The sequence below is a fragment of the Oncorhynchus mykiss genome, chromosome 5 (genome assembly GCF_013265735.2).
Source record: "Oncorhynchus mykiss isolate Arlee chromosome 5, USDA_OmykA_1.1, whole genome shotgun sequence".
Classification (NCBI taxonomy): domain Eukaryota; kingdom Metazoa; phylum Chordata; class Actinopteri; order Salmoniformes; family Salmonidae; genus Oncorhynchus; species Oncorhynchus mykiss.
In genome coordinates, this window is record NC_048569.1 from 77,276,577 (window position 1) to 77,295,797 (window position 19,221).

At 41.4% G+C, this 19,221-nt stretch overlaps 1 protein-coding gene across 2 annotated transcripts in view; it reads right to left on the reverse strand.

Annotated features, from left to right (window-relative positions):
• Nucleotides 1-328: 328 nt before the first annotated feature.
• LOC110524600 (transforming growth factor beta receptor type 3) overlaps nucleotides 329-19,221 on the reverse strand; it is a 126,006-nt gene continuing 107,113 nt past the window's right edge. For both annotated transcript variants that reach the window (XM_021604413.2, XM_021604412.2), the window contains exons 13-17: nucleotides 18,665-18,958; nucleotides 11,698-11,827; nucleotides 7,573-7,623; nucleotides 7,231-7,338; nucleotides 329-1,249 (exon numbers count right to left, since the gene is read on the reverse strand). In XM_021604413.2, the coding sequence (XP_021460088.2) occupies nucleotides 1,128-1,249; nucleotides 7,231-7,338; nucleotides 7,573-7,623; nucleotides 11,698-11,827; nucleotides 18,665-18,958 (705 nt within the window). In that variant the 3' untranslated portion in view covers nucleotides 329-1,127. The remainder of the gene's footprint in view (nucleotides 1,250-7,230; nucleotides 7,339-7,572; nucleotides 7,624-11,697; nucleotides 11,828-18,664; nucleotides 18,959-19,221) is intronic.

Genomic DNA, 19,221 nt, shown 5'->3' on the forward strand with positions numbered 1-19,221 from the left:
TCATTTCATTTGCGATTTTCATGAATAGTTAACGTTGCGTTATGGTAATGAGCTTGAGTCTGTATTCACGAACCCGGATCCGGGATGGGGAGATCAGAAAGGTTAAGAAGGAAAGAAATTCCACGAATGAACTTTTAACAAGGCACACCTGTTAATTGAAGCTGGTTGAAATAATGCCAAAAACTGCAAAACCGCCATCAAGGTAAAGAATGGCTACTTTGAAGAATCTCAAATATAAAATACATTTTTATTTGTTTAACACTTTTTTGGTTACTGCATGATTCCATGAGTGTTATTTCATAGTTTTGATGTCTTCACTATTATTCTACAATGTAGAAAATAATAAAAATAAAGAAAAACCCTTGAATGAGTAGGTGTGTCCAAACTTTTGACTGGTACTGTACGTCTGTCCCTCATTTTATGGTCAACCCTGTTACGTGAACTCAACTCTCGTAGTAATGTGGTAAAACTATTCCTTTTAAAATATTTTTTTCAAAAGAAACATTGAACATCCAATAAGTAAATCATAGTGAAAAGCAGGTTAGCTGGTTCTACTCTTTTTGGATATTTTTGGTGTTTTGTCAATCCTGTTACTTTATTTGGCATTTACTATAGTCATTTTTTAAATTTAACCTCCTGAGATTACAAAATGTGTGTTTTATGATGTTGAACATGTGCTCGTTATGACAGAATGTTAAAATGAGGTGAAATCAACTATTTTTGGACCAGGTTACACTTCTCAAAAGGCACTGAATTGGTGGAACAACCCTAGTACTGTTTTGCTCTCAGACCAGTCCTTGTAGTACAGCAGTTCTGTCACACAGCCTTAATGACTTGTGTTGAAATAAATTGAATTAACCAGGGACATTAACGGGTCTTATTGTTTTTTAGTATCTTACAAAATCCTTTAAAAAAACAATCCTTTTATTCTTATTTTCTTCTTTAGTAAATCATCCTTCTTCTTTGTTTTCACAAAGCAACCCAAAATAATTCCTTTCATCCAGAGGGGAAACAAGTGTCAACAAACCCAGTTCTCTGTGACCTGTGTAGCCCTTCCTGTAGCCCTGCAGGGGGGTAGGGTGCTCCCCGTCGGGCTCCAGTCCAATGGCCTTGGCCTGGCCTCTGGGCTATGCTGTACTGCTGCTTGAACAGGGCGTGCTTTGTGTGCTGCCAATACTGTGGGCCGCACTGCTGTTCTCTGAGGGTGGGGGTTGGGGCTTCAGGGGCTGCTGTTGTCCAGCTGTATCACCTGGATAGGGAGGTGAGGGGGAGAGGGAGGGAAGTGAGAGAGAAGGAGAGGGGTGGGGGAGAAAGGGGGAGGGAGAGAGAAAGGCAGACAGAGAGAGGGGGAGAGACACACAGGAGAGGGCGAGAAGAAAAAATACAGAAGTGAGTGAGGGAGGGGGAGAGAGCGAGCGAGGGGAGAGAATGAAAAAGACAGAGAGATAAGGTTTGATGAAATACAACACAATAATATGATTTTAGATACGCTTTTGCACCACTGCCTTGGCCTTATTATCTAGAGGCCAATGGCTCAATCTGGTAACAGACTGATGTATAAATTCAAATCGTCAGTTCTCCAAGTGCTGCTGCTTGTCCCATGTGATGACCACCACTTCACTGCCATTTGTTAAGTGAATGTAACAGTCGCTTAACACACAAGGACTCAACTCCTTTGAGTCAGCCAATCAAAACACCTGGTCAAGCACAGTGTCTCAAATGGAAAGACCTGAACTGAGGTTTCTCAATCCAACTCTTCACTTTCTGTTATCTGCAAGCAATTCGCATAGCTTTAAAGGCAGAGGCCTTTTGCTTGGACCTCAAACCACTGACTTGTTTATTGTTCTGTGTTTAAATGAGCATTCCATTTTGTAGATTCCTGGGCTCCAGAGCTGGAGACAGAAAGTTAGGGGGCAAATAAAAATGCTTCAATTTGTTTGGAAAGCTTGTCTGACAGAGAACTGAAGGCATCGGAAAAAATCCCTGTGTTTGTTTTACATATCTGGCACACTGTGCTTCTGGTATCAAAATGCACTCCATATGTTGTTTGTTAGCAATCTGAGCTCCTGCATAGCTGAGTGAGGACCATAGAGGAATATACGTAGAGAGAGACTGGAAAAACGGGGTCTGTGACTGTGTCCCAAATGGCACCATATTTCCTATATACTGCACTACTTTTGACCAGAGCCCTACAGGCTTTGGTGAAAAGTCGTACACTATATAGGGAATACGGTGCCATTTGGGACGAAGACGATGCCTACCATATTGATCTCTGTTGGTTTCTGGAGTGGTTCTGTGTTTGTGTATTAGTGTCATTTACTTTCGTGTGTGTGTTGCGCGGCTCTGGGCCCACAGCCCTTTCTGGTTCCCTCTTTCAGGCCCCTCGTCTCTCTCTCTGCTCTAATGTTTGCCAGAGCAGCGCTGTCAAAGAGCTCAAGCTAAACACAGTCCATATACTCACAGAACACTGCATGGGTTGTCAAACACAAAAGGCCCCGGCTCACTTTAACTCTCCTTTGTGTCCATTCTCTATCTCTAAAAAAACTTCAATAACAAAGTCAGTTTACCTCCTGGTAGGAATCTAAGGGGCAAAATCCTAAATTGAATTTAGTCATGCATTTAAATCTATGGGAGACCAAGTGAAATTTTGACATAAATAGAAGTTAGAATTCGCCCCAAAAAGCATACTTGGCTTTCCACCATACTGTCAGCAAGTTTGACCAAACAAATCTATAAATCTCATGATAGATCCGGAAAACCGGCCAGATAGGTACTGTAGGTCAGGCCTGACGACCAGATAGGTGCTGTAGGTCAGGCCTGCAGGCCAGATAGGTACTGTAGGCCAGGCCTGCCAGATAGCTAGGTCTGGCCGGCCAGACACAAATGGGCTATATAATTTAATTTAATGTTGTTGTAAACCATCTGGCCTGAATGAGAAACTTTGTGAATGGTGACATCACATGTCATTGAAGTGAAGCAACAGTGTATTGACCCTGTTCCAGCTCCCAGGTAACTCCCACTCCTTGTCTCCAGTGGCAACCCCCTTTAACCCCTGGTGTGAGCTATCACAATGCAGGCAGCGAGATCACAGCCAATCTTCCATAATAGCATCCTTCCTCCAAAGCTGTGTCCCAAAATAGCACCATATTCCATATTTAGTGCATTACTTTTCACCAGGGCCCATAGAGCTCTGGTCAAAAGTAGTGCACTATATAGGGAATTGTGTGCCATTCTGGACGCAGACCACATTCCTAATGTGGCATATTGTAAAATAGAGGGATACTAGGGATAGTATTTATCACGTCCTGTATACATAGGACATTACCGGACTGAAGACATAGCTTTAATAAATAACTTCCTGATATCTGTTTCCAGTTACATTAAAATATATGTTATTTTTATTAAATAAATATCACTTCCCTGTGGCTGCAAACACAAGGTAATGATAAATAATACTTCAGAGTACCCTACCGGTTTTAATTGTGACCTTCTATACCAGTCATGGGGAATATCAAAGTATGAGCTAGCTGTCCTATCTGCAGAGCCTGATAGGGGAAACCATATTGCACACTGGTACCTGATTAGAATGTGTACTCATGTCTAGTCTATTGAATGGTTCAGTTTTGAGCCATCAGGTGGATGCTTCAGCCATCTTGGAGTTTCTTTTTAGGATTTGGCCAAGACCACACAGACCAAGGAGAAAACTTTATGGGCTTGTTTTGTGAGTGAGTGAGTGTAGATGAGTGTGGGGTAAGTATGGTTTTGGCTTTTAATGTGAACAAACCTCTAACATTGTCCTTCGCCTCCTGAGGGAATAAGTGACATGTTTCATCATTCACTGGTTTTAAAATTATTCAGCTGTGGATATTTTAAGTTGTTTTTGCGAAAATATAAATTCTTGGGGTATTCTTGTCTATGTTTCCATGTAGGGATATGTTGGTGTTACAAGTCAATAGTTTCCAAGACTACATCAGAATAGAATAGGTATGCATCCCAAATAATACCCTACTCCCTATTTAGTGCACTGCTTTTGACCAGAGCCCTATGGGCCTCATTTTTAAAAATGGTATTTTATTTGAACCTTTATTTAACTAGACAAGTCAGTTAAGATTTTTTTTTATTTACAATGATGGCCTACACCGGCCAAACCCAGACGACGCTGGGCGCCGCACTATGGGACTCCCAATCATGGCCGGAAATGATGCAGCCTGGTATCAAACCAGGAACTGCAGTGAATCCTTTTGCACTGAGATGCAGTGCCTTAGACCACTGCACCACTCGGGAGCCCTCATCAAAAGTAGTGCACTATATAGGGAATAGGGAGCTATTTGGGACACAAGCCTAGGCCTCTCGGGCTATTATGCTCCAACAGAGGAACATCAATATTAGAACCACATTCCTGCAGTGTTTTTTATCACAACTTCTAAAAGGGCTTAACTCTCCTAATCTTTTCATAACTACATTCTTTACACCTGTTTCCCTAAAGAAGTTCAACTCTTGACCTCAACAATATTTTGGGCCATAGGGGAATATAAAGGATTGTGTTTATAATGGCGGGTCTCTCTAGGAAACTCATAAAAGGACGTTTTAAAGGGGTGCCAGTATAAACAGAGGGATAAAGATAAAAGTAAAAATGATGTATTTGGACTGGTTAACTGAAATGCACATTAGTGGAGTTTGCTGCACTTTCAGTGAGGTTGAAATTTGACGCCCTACTGCTTCTAAGTTATGTGACACACATTTTAGTAATTACATTACCTAGATTAGATCAACTTTATTAGAACCCCCTCATGCTGTAAATGAAAGATTTCACAGTGTTTCACTGAGAACACATCAGATCGATGAAGAGGGGGGCCAACAGTGTAGTAACCAGATAAGACAGCCAGTGGCAAAACAGGCAGAACACAGACAGGCCTTTGGTGCTATCTGTGCTGTGGTCCTCCAAACCTTAGGGCAATGATCACGCTTAGAACACCCTGATCTTGTTTATGAAGGATTTCATGGTTTTCTCTGAGGACACATGAAGGATCGATGACAGGGGGTCAACTCAACAGCATAGCAGCCAGGCAGAACACAGACAGGCCTGTTCTGTTCTTCAGTATGTGCTGTTAGAGGTCCTCTCCAGACGTCAGTGACCTCCACGCTTCCTCCCAAAGGTCAGGGGTTACCAGCCTGGGGATGCTGGTGTGGAAAGTCTTGACATGGCATCTAATGGACAGATTGTGTCTCTCTTCCTGTGAGCCAAACGGCGAGTGCCCCACAAAATGGACAGGGGGAATTCCAGCCAGCCCCCTCTCTATGTCCGAGCTGAGGCCATTGTGTCTGAGAATACAACAACCCGCAGGACCCGAGACCCATTCAAAGGCAGGAAAGAGAAGAGCCGCTTAAGCTGACAAACAGGATATATTTACAGTAGAGGAGTCAATATGTTATTGCCAGGGCTGTAGCCAGGGTCTGAGTTTTAGTCGGGTTGGGGGATACAATAAATCTAAAGAAAGTTAAAGCTCATTTACTGTATTTCTATAAAATGTAAAAACTCTAAAATGCTATTTGGATAACAGAATAAACAAGCAAAATTACCTTAGCCATTATCACATTGGTTGCTGTAGGTTCATTCACCTCAGTTGATCTACTAAAACATAGCCTATTAGCTATACAATTAGCCGCTATACATTAACTCCCATTAACTTAGCACCGCAATTAAAAACTATAATTTAATCTGTACAGAGGGCTCTGTTAGCATAAAATGTATGTTATTAACAAAAATTAAAACTACGTTAACTTTACAGAACCTTTTTGGTTAGGGTTTTACAGCTAATTTCCTGCAATTATACACATTTTGGTTGGTATACAGAAGATTATTGGGTAAAAGACCAAGTCCATATTATGGCAAGAACAGCTCAAATAAGCAAAGAGAAACGACAGTCCATCAAAGGCAGAATTCCACTGTCCAGTGTCTGTGTTCTTTTGCCCATCTTAATCTTTTATTTTTATTGGCCAGTCTAAGATATGGCTTTTTATTTGCAACTCTGCCTAGAAGGCCAGCATCCCGGAGTCTCCTCTTTACTGTTGACGTTGAGACTGGTGTTTTGTGGGTACTATTTAATGAAGCTGCCAGTTGAGGACTTTGTTTCTCAAACTAGACACTCTAATGTACTTGTCCTCTTGCTCAGTAGTGCACCGCGGCCTCCCACTCCTCTTTCTATTCTGGTTAGACCGAGTTTGCACTGTTCTGTGAAGGGAGTAAGACACAGCATTGTACGAGATCTTCAGTTTCTTGGCAATTTCTTGCATGGAATAGCCTTCATTTCTCAGAACAAAAATAGAAGGACGAGTTTCAGAAAAAATTACTTTTTCTGGACATTTTGAGCCTGTAATCGAACCAACAAATGCTGATGCTCCAGATATTCAACTAGTCTAAAGGCCAGTTTTATTGCTTCTTTAATCAGAACAGTTTCCATCTGTGCTAACATAATTGCAAAAGGGTTTTCTAATGATCAATTAGCCTTTTAAAATTATAAACTTGGATTAGCTAACACAACGTGCCATTGGAACACAGAACTGATGGTTGCTGATTATTGGTCTCTGAACACCTATGTAGATATTCCATTTAAAAAAATTGTCAATTTCCAACTACATTAACAATGTCTACATTGTATTTCTGATCAATTTGATGTTATTTTAATGGACAAAAAATGTGCTTTTCTTTCAAAAACAAGGACATTTCTAAGTAACCCCAAACTTTTGAACGCTAGTATATATATATATATACACACACACACATCTATTTCAAAAAATTGCAGACAATATGACCTCGTTGTCCTCATGTAGCTACGGCCCTGGTTATTGTTAACTCGCCTCTTTCAGCGATAGGATGTTTTCTGATTATAAAACAGCATTCTGGCACTGTGTAGTTAAGACATTCTTTAGAATCACTTGTCAGTGCAGAGAGGTTACCATCAAGATGAAACCTTCAGTCTTACATGAGGCCCAACAGGTAGGACCTCATATGCAGCAGCAGATAAAGGGACAGTACCCAGATGTTTAAGTTCCAATGAACGTCTACATTCCAAACAAGCATGCCACTAATGAATGTTCCAATGTCCATACTATCATACCACTTGGAATGAAGCAATGCATTGAGCATACATTCTAAGTAGTATACAAGTGGGGATGTAACTGTATGAGACTTTCCTGTGTCTCAGGTAAAGGGACAGGTCAGAGATGTACCTGTATGAGAGTAGATGAACCACAGGGCTCCGGTCAACAGGGCACCGATCACAAATGCAGCGAAGGCGATCCCAACCACGGTTGGAGTGTCCAACACATACAAGATGTCTGAGAGAGAGAACAGAGTAGATTGTTATTCAATGACTTGACAACATGACTTCACCTTGGTCTGAACGTGAGGTAGTGACAGCATGTATTTTTCTCTGGTAGTGACAGCATGAAAACAAGTTATATGCAAATGACATAATTTAATCTGGACATCAAGTATTAAGTCAAAGTGGCCTAAGATCCTGAGATATAAAAACCATTGGTTAAGAATTTCCTAGTCAATGACTGACTTACTTTCCCCTAGGGGGTCAGCAGGGTTTTGTGATGCCGTGAGGGTGGGATGAACTGAAACATAAAATACAGACTGGTGTTAATATAGAACAACAATTGAACAACATTACATTTGTAGATACATGAAAACACCACATCACAACTATGTGTTGAAGGGTCAAAAACACTTGCTGTGACATAAAATGACAGCACTTATAAATCAAAGCTGAGCAACCCAATGAACCTAACTACTGTGGGATAACCAGGTCTTGGCAATGGTCCCCTATGTGCCCTGGGTAAAAGTAGTGCACTACAAAGGGAACAGAGTGCAGAGATGAACTTGTTGACTCCTAACATTTCTGCTTATTCCTTCATTACTTCTAAACAAACCATACAATGGTGCTTGTTGTGTAGAGGCGAACTCAAGAGCAGGTTAGTTCCGGGTCCAAACTATTCCGGGAAAGAACACCTTTTTTCATTCCATCAAGACGGACGATAATAGAACCATCAGAGTATAGTTGGATTTCACATGGGACCCCCCTCCCTTCATCCCTCCCCTCCAAACCACTCAGTGACTGTCCTGCTCCATCTCGCAATCCTTCCCCTCCATTCCCCCTTCATCCCACCTTCCTGTCATCCCTCCCACTGCTCCACCTCTCCAGTCTTATCTTATCTTTGGCTCGTAATGAAGAAAATGAAAAGCTGACCCGTCAACAATCAGAGATGCCCAACGACTTCCAGGTCAGAGGAGAGGATAGAGGAGCCGAAGACAAGTTGAGGCCAACAAAAATAGCACACTTTGGACATTTGTTTTACAGTACAGTTGTAGTTGTACAGTTGTAGTTGTACAGTACAGTTGTAGTTGTACAGTACAGTCGTATGAAAAGACTGTAGCAGAAGATCTTTCAAAGCCTGGTCAGACTATGATTGGGAAGTTCCACCTCTGGGTTGCAGTTGAGGTTTTTGGCCGGCTGAGGTTGGGTCACAGCTCTGAGGTTCTGTGTAAGGGTCCCTGCCCTGTTCCCATCTAGCCTCGCCTGCCCATGTGCTCTAACAAAGATGGTTGAGTCAGTTATCCCTGGGTCCTCCCCCCAGACCAACTTTCCTACTAGCACATCTGCCAATAGTATGAAAGAGACCCTAAGGTTCAACCATTCTCCATGTAAGAAGCAAAGCTTTGTTCTTCATACTTATTCAGATTCCACAAAGATCTCAGCTGTGCTAAGTGTGAGAGAGAGAGAGAGAGAGAGAGAGAGAGAGAGAGAGAGAGAGAGAGAGAGAGAGAGAGAGAGAGAGAGAGAGAGAGAGAGAGAGAGAGAGAGAGAGAGAGAGAGAGAGAGAGAGAGAGAGAGAGAGAGAGAGAGAGAGAGAGAGAGAGAGAGAGAGAGAGAGAGAGAGAGAGAGAGAGAGAGAGAGAGAGAGAGAGAGAGAGAGAGAGAGAGAGAAAACTAAAGGCAAGGCGATGTTCTCATCTCCGTATGCTCTAGACACAGTTGACCCTGAACCGATAGCACCTCAATAGAGTCAACGTCATTTGTTTGCCCAGCGTTTGCTGTTCACATAATAGAACAGAAGAACAGTCCTTTAGTGGCATGGTGCCTTGTTTCTCTTAACATCTGACCCTTGACTTAATCCAAATCCCCAAAGTGTGTAGAAATGACTAATGGAGTCCATATGAGATCCTTGACATTTGAGGCCTGTACTCAGATAAACCATATGCCAGTTGACTTGGTTGCACAATTTACAGGCAGTCAGTCAGATAACAGGAATTCAGTCAGAAAATGTGGTGTTGTATAATTACTGTACTGTAAACAAGTCCACTTCAAAAGAAAAGCATAGGGAGATATGCAACAGGGGATTCAAAATGGCGGTGCTCTGACGAAGTTGGCTGTTGACTGAAAGCTTAGCACATTATAATTTGCATCTGAAGCTTAGCACTGAACCTGCATCTGATTCAAGTGGGCAGACTTCTTTTGATAGCTCAACGTTCTCGCCAGTACTCAACATTACTACTGTCCCTTCTGTTAGCTTTCCTTACAGCTCACAGTTCAGTAAAAAGGGTGACAATGTATTTATGCTGTGAGGCAGTATATCTAACTTTGATGGCTGAGCTTTGATGCTGTTATGTTTTTCCGTGCAACAAACTGCCTACAAACGTCCCTCTTTGATTTGGAGATCAAGCTGAACTCATTGGATACTGTCCAGTACAGGACTCAGGTTGCTTGAAAATACTGCTTGTTGTCTTTGCCATCTCAGCATAAGAGATGCCTTTGTATTAAAAGCATGGTATCTGAGCCCAGCTGTATTTTTTTCATTAGGCTTTATGTGCTTACTTAATATCCCTTTGCCACGGGAAACAAATCCACAGCCCGGCCTGGCATAAGTACTGGTATTGGCAGGAACACAACACCCCCTGCCCACTGCCAAGGTTGGCTTGGTTACAGTAGGCTAGGTTTGGCATATACTGCATACTCAGAGCCCACTTGGGTGATTACGCCATCCTTATGGGTCTCTGATCACCAATAGCTAAAAGCAGCTGAGGTTGTTGAGGCTCTTTATTTCCAAACATCATCAATGAAAGATATATCCCTTGATTACAACATCTCAGTCTGAGCCTAATATTCAGACCCGCAGAGGAGTGGTGCTCACAGTCAAATCAAGTGGCACCCTATTCCCTTAGGGCTCTGGTCAAAAGTAGTGCACTATATAGGGAATAGAGTGCCAATTCTGATGTAGCCTGAGTCTGTACCCAATGTTTAGGCCCTGCAGCAGCATGGTGCTCCTTTGTCATCATAGGCCAAATCAAGTCTAGTAAACACTCCTCAGGTCCCCACTACTGTTTGCCATGCTTCATTTACTCTGGGCACAATGCCAGCCCTTAGTGATTAATACAGTATGATTAGACATAAAAGACAAGTACTGCATCCTAAATTGCAGCCTATTCCCTTTATAGTGCACTACTTTTACCATGGCCCATAGGGAATATGGTGTCATTTGGGATGCACTTTGTGGGTCAATAGGGGTTTACTCATCACACCCACCGACAACAGTCCACTTGTTGATGTATTCACCCCATAGGGGGATGCTGATTAGAATGCGAAAACAAGTCCATTTAGATCATAATGAGTATAATGAGATGTAGGACACCCCCGGGCCTCTGTGGTCCTGGGGCCTCTCCAGTCTACCCCACCCACTCTCTGATCACACACACTCATACGCACACAGTCCCAGCCCTCTGAGCCCCAGAGAAGAGAACAACTGACTGACTGACTGAGTGAATAAGTGATTTGCTAATGCAGTGATGAGGGGGCCTCAAGCTCTGGATATTCTCCCAAACCTAGCGAGAAGACCCTCCCTCCTTTCTTTACCGGGAAGGGGAGGTCACAGAGAAGGTTCTAAGTGAAAACAACTGGAGCTCTCTGCTGGATGGATGTGGATGACTCGTCTTTTTCCACTCCTTTCGCACAGTACTGCTTGGTAGAACTGTGATAGAACATGGCTGGGGCCTCATCTGGGGCCTCAGCGCCAGCAGCAAGCCACCCATACCTCAGCTATGCTCGACTGCTCTCACACACACACACACACACACACACACACACACACACACACACACACACACACACATACACACACACACACAGACTCCCACCACAAGCTAATAAACTCCAGATGCAGGGATGCAGGGGGATGGAGGGATGCGCTCCACAATGTGTCTCCTCTCTTTCTGCAGAACTGAGGTTGATTTTCCCTGGGACGTCCTTTCTGCCACCCAGACTGTTCTCTGATTTACTCTCTCTGTCTTCCTGTCCTTCTTCAATGACCTCAAAACAGTTCTGGCTCTCTACATGTGTCTTAGTTAAGCAGGCTCCGCATACAGGATGTCTCAGTTAGACTAGTCTCTCTCCACAGACATTCATATAAATGTTAGCCAGCCAGCACAAGACGTCCAGTACGTCTCGCGAGACTACAGTAAGATTAGACTGTCTCTGATGTATAGGGAGGGAAGAAGGGAAGGAGGGAAAGATGGAACGAGTACTTTGAAGTAGTTCTTACATGCCATCCTCCTCATATATTTTGGATAAGCTGGCTCATCATAGAGATTACATTGGATATGAGGACTGTACAGTAGGTTAGCATTAGTCCACTCACAAGGTTCCTCCTCCTCTGTGTCATGTTCATCTACCACCACTAGGGTCTTGGTAGAAGTCCTGGTGTTCATCATCATGGCTAGGATGATCTCTCCGTTGACAGACGTACAAGCCTCGTTCGGTTGGATACACTGCATGGAGAGAAACAGAATCACAATGAGACCACTGAGAGATCCAAGATAATTCAGCCTTGGTATTCATACACCATGTGAAAATATTTCATACAGTATATTACTTTCATTCATATCTTATGAATTTCATTAATTTCATGTGTTACATAACACATGGAGTTTCCTATTCAAATAAACCGTTTTTCGTATGATTTGCTTATCAGCCATGAGACTTTTACATGCTTTTCATTCATATGACAAAAGCAGTTTATAAGACCAATCAATAATCAGATCTCTACACCTTTACCCAAGACCAAGCATGCCTTTTGATCTTTGACCACACATATCATTTTCCAAGAAATCATACCTAGTCAAAACTCATGTTCCTTCCCCTGATCCCTATCCTACCCATAATGTAAATAATCAGCTGCAGCACTGCTCTGGCGTGAGTCAGCTTAGAGCCCCAGCCTGACTCTGACAGGACATTTTAATGTAAAATACCCTCTGAGACCCCAATAGAGGGCGGCTGGGTGAGCACTGAGCAGAAAGAACTGCTTGGAAAAGGTTATGAAAGTGGAATGACTTAGCAGAGATGGAGGGAGAGTGAGAGAGAGACCGAGAGAAAAAGAGGGGAGTGAAAAAAGGAGAGAGAGAGATACAGAGAGAGAGAGAAAGCGTGAGAGAGAGAACAGTGAAGAACAAACACCATTGTAAATACAACCTATATTTATGTTTATTCATGTTCCCTTTTGTACTTTAACTATTTGCACATCAATACAACACTGTATAAATACATAATATTTATTATTTTGGAACCTTTGTGAGTGTAATGTTTACTGTACATTTTTATTGTTTATTTCACTTTTGTTTATTGTCTATTTCACTTGCTTTGGCAATGTTAACATATGTTTACCATGCCAATAAAGCCCCTTAAATTGAAGCAAATTGAATTGAATTGAGAGAGACAGGACTAAATGCAAGAGAGAATGTGTGCGAGAGAGAGGGAGAGACAGAGGGAGAGAGAGAGAGAGCGAGAAAGAGAGAGAGAGAGAAAGAGAGGGGGGGGCTAAAGGCAAGAGAGAGAGAATGGGATTCTGGTACAGTGAGGAGAGGGGAAAGTGAAAATGACACTTGAGTTGTTGGCTTGTTTTGGTTCTACAGATGGTTTCTTAGGAAACCTGAAGTAGATGTATGCTTCTTGCTCTGGTTCAGAATGGATTGAGACTGACAGATGGTGCAGCAGGCCTAGCTCGTGCCAAGTCTGCAAACTGGAGCACAGACCTTCTGAATGGCTGAACTGCCCAGTCACACAGTAAACACTACCTAACTTACGCCGAGTGCTCTTCAAACTACCATGAAATGTATGAATCACTGCATAGACCACAGATTCAGGTCATGCCAGTTAAGTCTGGGTTACTGCATGTAGGGCTTTGAAAGAGGTAGATGCTACAGTATGTACCACTGGCAATGCAGGAGTTTGGTCTAGCAGTGGCACAGCCAGGCTCTGGACTACACATGCCCCGTGAAAGACCAGGGTTCAATCCCTGGGCCGACATCTACAACTCTTCATACTGCACCTCTTATTTGTCCACCCACCCCTATTCAACATTATCTATCCCAAAAATGTATCAGGTCATTTGTCAATGGCCTATGCTCCTCGCAGTTTACTCTGAGTCGATATTTACATCATGCCCACAAATTGGGGAAAACATTTTTCCCAATTGTAAAGGAGCCAACTTCATCATAGATTTTTTTGTTATGTAGAAAGAAAAAAACCATGCTGAAAAGCTGCTGTGTTGTTCAATGTACATGTAACCAGATCAAAAATCACGACCTACAATGTGCAATGCTCCCACGTAGCGAAATAGAACCTGGGAGAAGTGCTCTGTGGCTTCAGGCTATTCAGCATGAGAGAGGGAAATGTGGAGACCTGGTGGTCAAGTAGGCGACACCTAGCTACAGGGCCTTCAGAAAGTTTTCACAGCCCTTGACTTGTTCCACATTTTGTTGTGTTACAGCCTGAATATAAAATGGATTCAATTGAGGTTTTTTTACTCATTTTTAGAAAATGTAAAGCTGAAATGTCAATACGTTTTCAACCCCTTTGTTATGGCAAGCCTAAATAAGTTCAGTTCAGTCACATAATAAGTGGCACTCTGTGTGCAATAATAGTGTTTAACATGATTAATAAAGACCAGACAGGGTTTTCCAATGCCTCGCAAAGAAGGACACCTATTTGTAGATGGGTAAAAAATAAAAAATAAAGCAGACATGGAATATCCCTTTGAGCATGGTGAAGTTATTCATTGTACAATGGATGGTGTATCAATACACCCAGTCACTACAAAGATACAGGTGTCCTTCTTAACTCATGTTGGAGAGGAAGGACACTGCTCAGGGATTTCACCATGAGGCCAATGGTGACTTTAAAACAGTTACAGAGTTTAATGGCTGTGATAGGAGAAAACTGAGGATGGATCAACAACATTGTAGTTAGTATCCACAATACTAACCTAAATGACAGGGAGAAATGAAGGAAGCCTGAACAGAATACAATTATTCCAAAACATGCATCCCGTTTGCAATAAGGCACTGAAGTAAAACTGGAAAAAAAGCAAAAATGATTGCTTTTTTCCACATACTCAGTATTCATATCCCAAAAGAAAGAAATGATCTCACTACAATACATTACAATAGAAAGTTGTCAAAAATAGGATCTTGCTATCATGGAAAGGAAAATACTTGTCTATTTGTTGAAAAATCACCCTGATGAACTCTTTAGTCATATTCCAGTTTTTCAAATTATATAAGCAAAAAAAAATCTATTTTATTTGTAACGGCAAGCCAGACAAAATTATACGGGACGATTTATATAATGACGATGAATTATTAAATATTAAAGAATTAGACCTCTCACTAAAGACTTCAGTCATACAAAAGTTATACTTAAATCCAAACTGGTTCCTATAGTAGATTAGTAACAATGTCTCATCCTATGTTCAAGAAAAGCCTTTTCCCGTTTATTCAGGTTATAACCTCTCAAATCAAATCAAATTTTGTTTGTCACATACACATGGTTAGCAGATGTAGCAAAATGCTTGTGCTTCTGGTTCCGACATTGCAGTAATAACCAACGAGTAATCTAACCTAACGATTTCAAAACAACTACCTTATACACACGAGTGTAAAGGGATGAAGAATATGTACATAAAAATATATGAATGAGTGATGATACAGAAGCCACTTTAACAGAAGCCACTGACGCTTAGCTTGTTTCATTTCCTTGCGGAGGAAATAGCTACACTGTTTGTATTCGGTCATGTTTCCGGTCACCTTGCCCTGGTTAAAAGCAGTGGTTTGCACTTTCAGTTTCGCGCAAATGCTGCCATCAATACACAGTTTCTGGTTTGGGAATATTTTAATAGTTGCTGTGGGTACGACATCGCCGATGCACTTGCTAATAAACTCGCTCACCGAATCAGCGTATTTGTCAATGTTGTTGTTTTACGCAATGCGGAACATATCCCAGTCTACATGATCGAATCAATCTTGAAGCATGGAATCAGATTGAACGGACCAGCGTTGAACAGACCTGAGCACGGGAGCTTCCTGTTTTAGTCTCTGTCTATAGGCAGGGAGCAATAAAATGGAGTCGTGGTCAGCTTTTCCGAAAGGAGGGCAGGGGAGGGCCTTATATGCGTCGCGGAAGTTAGAATAACAATGATCCAGGGTTTTACCAGCCCTGGTAGCACAATCGATATGCTGATAGAATTTAGGGAGTCTTGTTTTCAGATTAGCCTTGTTAAAATCCCCAGCTACAATGAATGCAGCCTCAGGATATGTGTTTTCCAGTTTTCATAGAGTCAAATGTAGTTCACTTTAATGTCAACATATCTTACATTACTCATATCTCATTTATATATTGCATTGAGACCCAATCACAGGACACTTTAATAAATGGATCACTGGTAACTTTAAACAATGCCACTTTAAATAATGGCACTTTAATAATGTTTACATATCTTACATTACTCATATCACATGTATATACTGTATTTTATACAATCTACTGCACCTTGCCTATGCCGCTCGGCCATCGCTCATCCATATCCATATACTTACTCCATATACTTACACATTCTCATTCACCCCTTTTGATTTGTGTGTATTACGTAGTAGTTGGGGAATTGTTAGATTACTTGTTAGATTTGTGTGTATTAGGTAGGGTTTGGGAATTGTTAGATTACTTGTTAGATATTACTGCACAGTTGGAACTACAAGCACAAGCATTTCGCTACACTCGCATTAACATCTGCTAACCATGTGTATGTGACCAATGCAAATTTGATTTGATTTATAGATTGCAAAATAGTTGGGAAGAGATTTTTGATGTACTGATTCCATGGCACATGGTTTATGAACAGATACGCAAAACGAAGCCAAATTGAAAACTTAGAATTTTTCAATCTAAATTATTACATAAAATTCTTGCAACCAATAGAATGTTATATACAGTGGGGCAAAAAAGTATTTAGTCAGCCACCAATTGTGCAAGTTCTCCCACTTAAAAACATGAGGCCTGTAATTTTCATCATAGGTACACTTCAACTATGACAGACAAAATGAGAAGAAAAAAAATCCAGAAAATCACATTGTAGGATTTGTAATGAATTTATTTGCAAATTATGGTGGAAAATAAGTATTTGGTCAATAACAAAAGTTTATCTCAATACTTTGTCATATACCCTTTGTTGGCAATGACAGAGGCCAAACATTTTCTGTAAGTCTTCACAAGGTTTTCACACACTGTTGCTGGTATTTTGGCCCATTCCTCCATGCAGATCTCCTCTAGAGCAGTGATGTTTTGGGGCTGTTGCTGGGCAACACGGACTTTCAACTCCCTCCAAAGATTTTCTATGGGGTTGAGTTCTGGAGACTGGCTAGGCCACTCCAGAACTTTGAAATGCTTCTTACGAAGCCACTCCTTCATTTTGGTTTCATCTGACCATATGACATTCTCCCAATCTTCTTCTGGATCATCCAAATGCTCTCTAGCAAACTTCAGACGGGCCTGGACATGTACTGGCTTAAGCAGGGGGACACGTCCCTGGCGGCGTAGTGTGTTACTGATGGTAGGCAATGTTGGTCCCAGCTCTCTGCAGGTCATTCACTAGGTCCCCTCGTGTGGTTCTGGGATTTTTGCTCACCGTTCTTGTGATCATTTTGAGCGCAAGGGGTGAGATCTTGCGTGGCGCCCCAGATTGAGGAAGATTATCAGTTGTCTTGTATGTCTTCAATTTCCTAATAATTGCTCCCACAGTTGATTTCTTCAAACCAAGCTGCTTACCTATTGCAGATTCAGTCTTCCCAGCCTGGTGCAGGTCTACAATTTTGTTTCTGGTGTCCTTTGACAGCTCTTTGGTCTTGGCCATAGTGGAGTTTGGAGTGTGACTGTTTGAGGTTGTGGACAGGTGTCTTTTATACTGATAACAAGTTCAAACAGGTGCCATTAATACATGTAACGAGTGGAGGACAGAGGAGCCTCTTAAAGAAGAAGTTACAGGTCTGTGAGAGCCAGAAATCTTGCTTGTTTGTAGGTGACCAAATACCTATTTTCCACCATAATTTGCAAATAAATTCATAAAAAATCCTACATTGTGATTTTCTGGATTTTTTTTCTTCTCATTTTGTCTATAGTTGAAGTGTACCTATGATGAAAATTACAGGCCTCTCTCATCTTTTTAATTGGGAGAACTTGCACAATTGGTGGCTGTCTAAATACTTTTTTGCCCCACTTTGCCCCATATATATTAGCTTAGCACATGCAAAATCCTAGAGGAAAACCTGGTTCAGTCTGCTTTTCAACAGATGCTGGGAGGAAAATGCACCTTTCAGCAGGAAAATAACCTAAAACATAAAGCCAAATATACACTGGAGTTGCTTACCAAGACGGCATTGAATGTGAGTATGTGAGTGGCCTAGTTACAGTTAAATCAGCTTGAACATTTAGGACCTTGAACATGGCTGTCTAGCAATGAACAACATCCAACTTGACAGAGCTTGAAGAATTTTTTAAAGAATAATGTGCAAATATTATATAATCCAGGTGTGCAAAGCTCTTAGAGACTTACCCAGAAAGACTCACAGCTGTAATTGCTGCCAAACGTGATTGTAACATGCATTGTCTCTGGGGTCTGAATACAAAAATTATATATTTCTGTATTTCATTTTCAACAAATGTGCAGAAATCTCTAAAAACACTTTGTCATTATGGGGTATTGTGTGTAGATGGGTGAGATTTTTATTTATTACAATTCAGGTTGTAAGACAACAAAATGTGGAATAAGTCAAGGGGTTTGAATACTTTCTGAAGGCACTGTATGTGTGTTTAAAACATTTAATCACAGGTAAGAAATTTAACGTGTTTAGTCTGTTTGTAATTCTACTCACTACTTGTAGCTGTATAATCTGTTTGTTTGTGTTGTTGGTCTTTGCTAGCTTAATGTTCCAGTCAGTAGCTAGCTAGCACTCACTCGCGTGGCTCCTAGCACTGTCATGAAAAGGGGCATGTATTACGTTTTTCTAAGTAGTGAGAAGGCTCAGGAGCAGGCAATGTTTAAAAGCAATCTTTAGGTGTTGTACTTTTCTTAAATGTAGTTTTGTAATTGACTAAAACATGTAGACAACAAGAAAATTACGTTCTGTAAGCCAATAGGGTAACCAAAGTAACCACAGGTTGTTTTCCTTACAGGTGGGCGGGGCCGTGACGCTCTAGCTAATATAGACTGGGACTATAGGAGCCAAGGACGTCAAGTAACTCAAGAAATAAAACAAATATGGAGAAAAACTAAAACATACCATTGCCAGTCCCTGGTTATTGTGGGGTCTCTTAGAGCAAACGGACATTTCACAGTGCAGGAAGAGCAATGATTCATTGAAGTGTGAGTTGAAGGTGAAGCTGAACCTCTTGTTGTCGGTCTGGGAGTGGGAGATAGGTAGGTCTCTCTGACTGTAGTATTTGACGGTGTCGTCTGTAGGGCAGATATTCTCGATCAGGGTATAGTCTGACGCGATGTTGGGGTTTGAGTTGGCAGAGATGAAGCAGGTCTGGATCATGAAGCCAAGATCTGGGTCGACTTTGAAGGCTCCAATCTGACGGGAGAAATAAAAAAATAAAAAAATCAAGATCAAACAAAACATTGTGTTAAACATTGTGTCATTTTTCACAAAAACAATCAACTCATGTGCCAAAATATTGTCCAGTTTATAATGTGTAAGCAAGGTGTAGAGGTTATATGATTGATACAGCCTCTAAAGATGTCAGATGATTCTATTTACAAATCCTCTCATCGACGTCGTTGAATTGATAAACTATCTGTTTCCCTCTGCAAAGTTGTGTGAGGAACACCATCTTG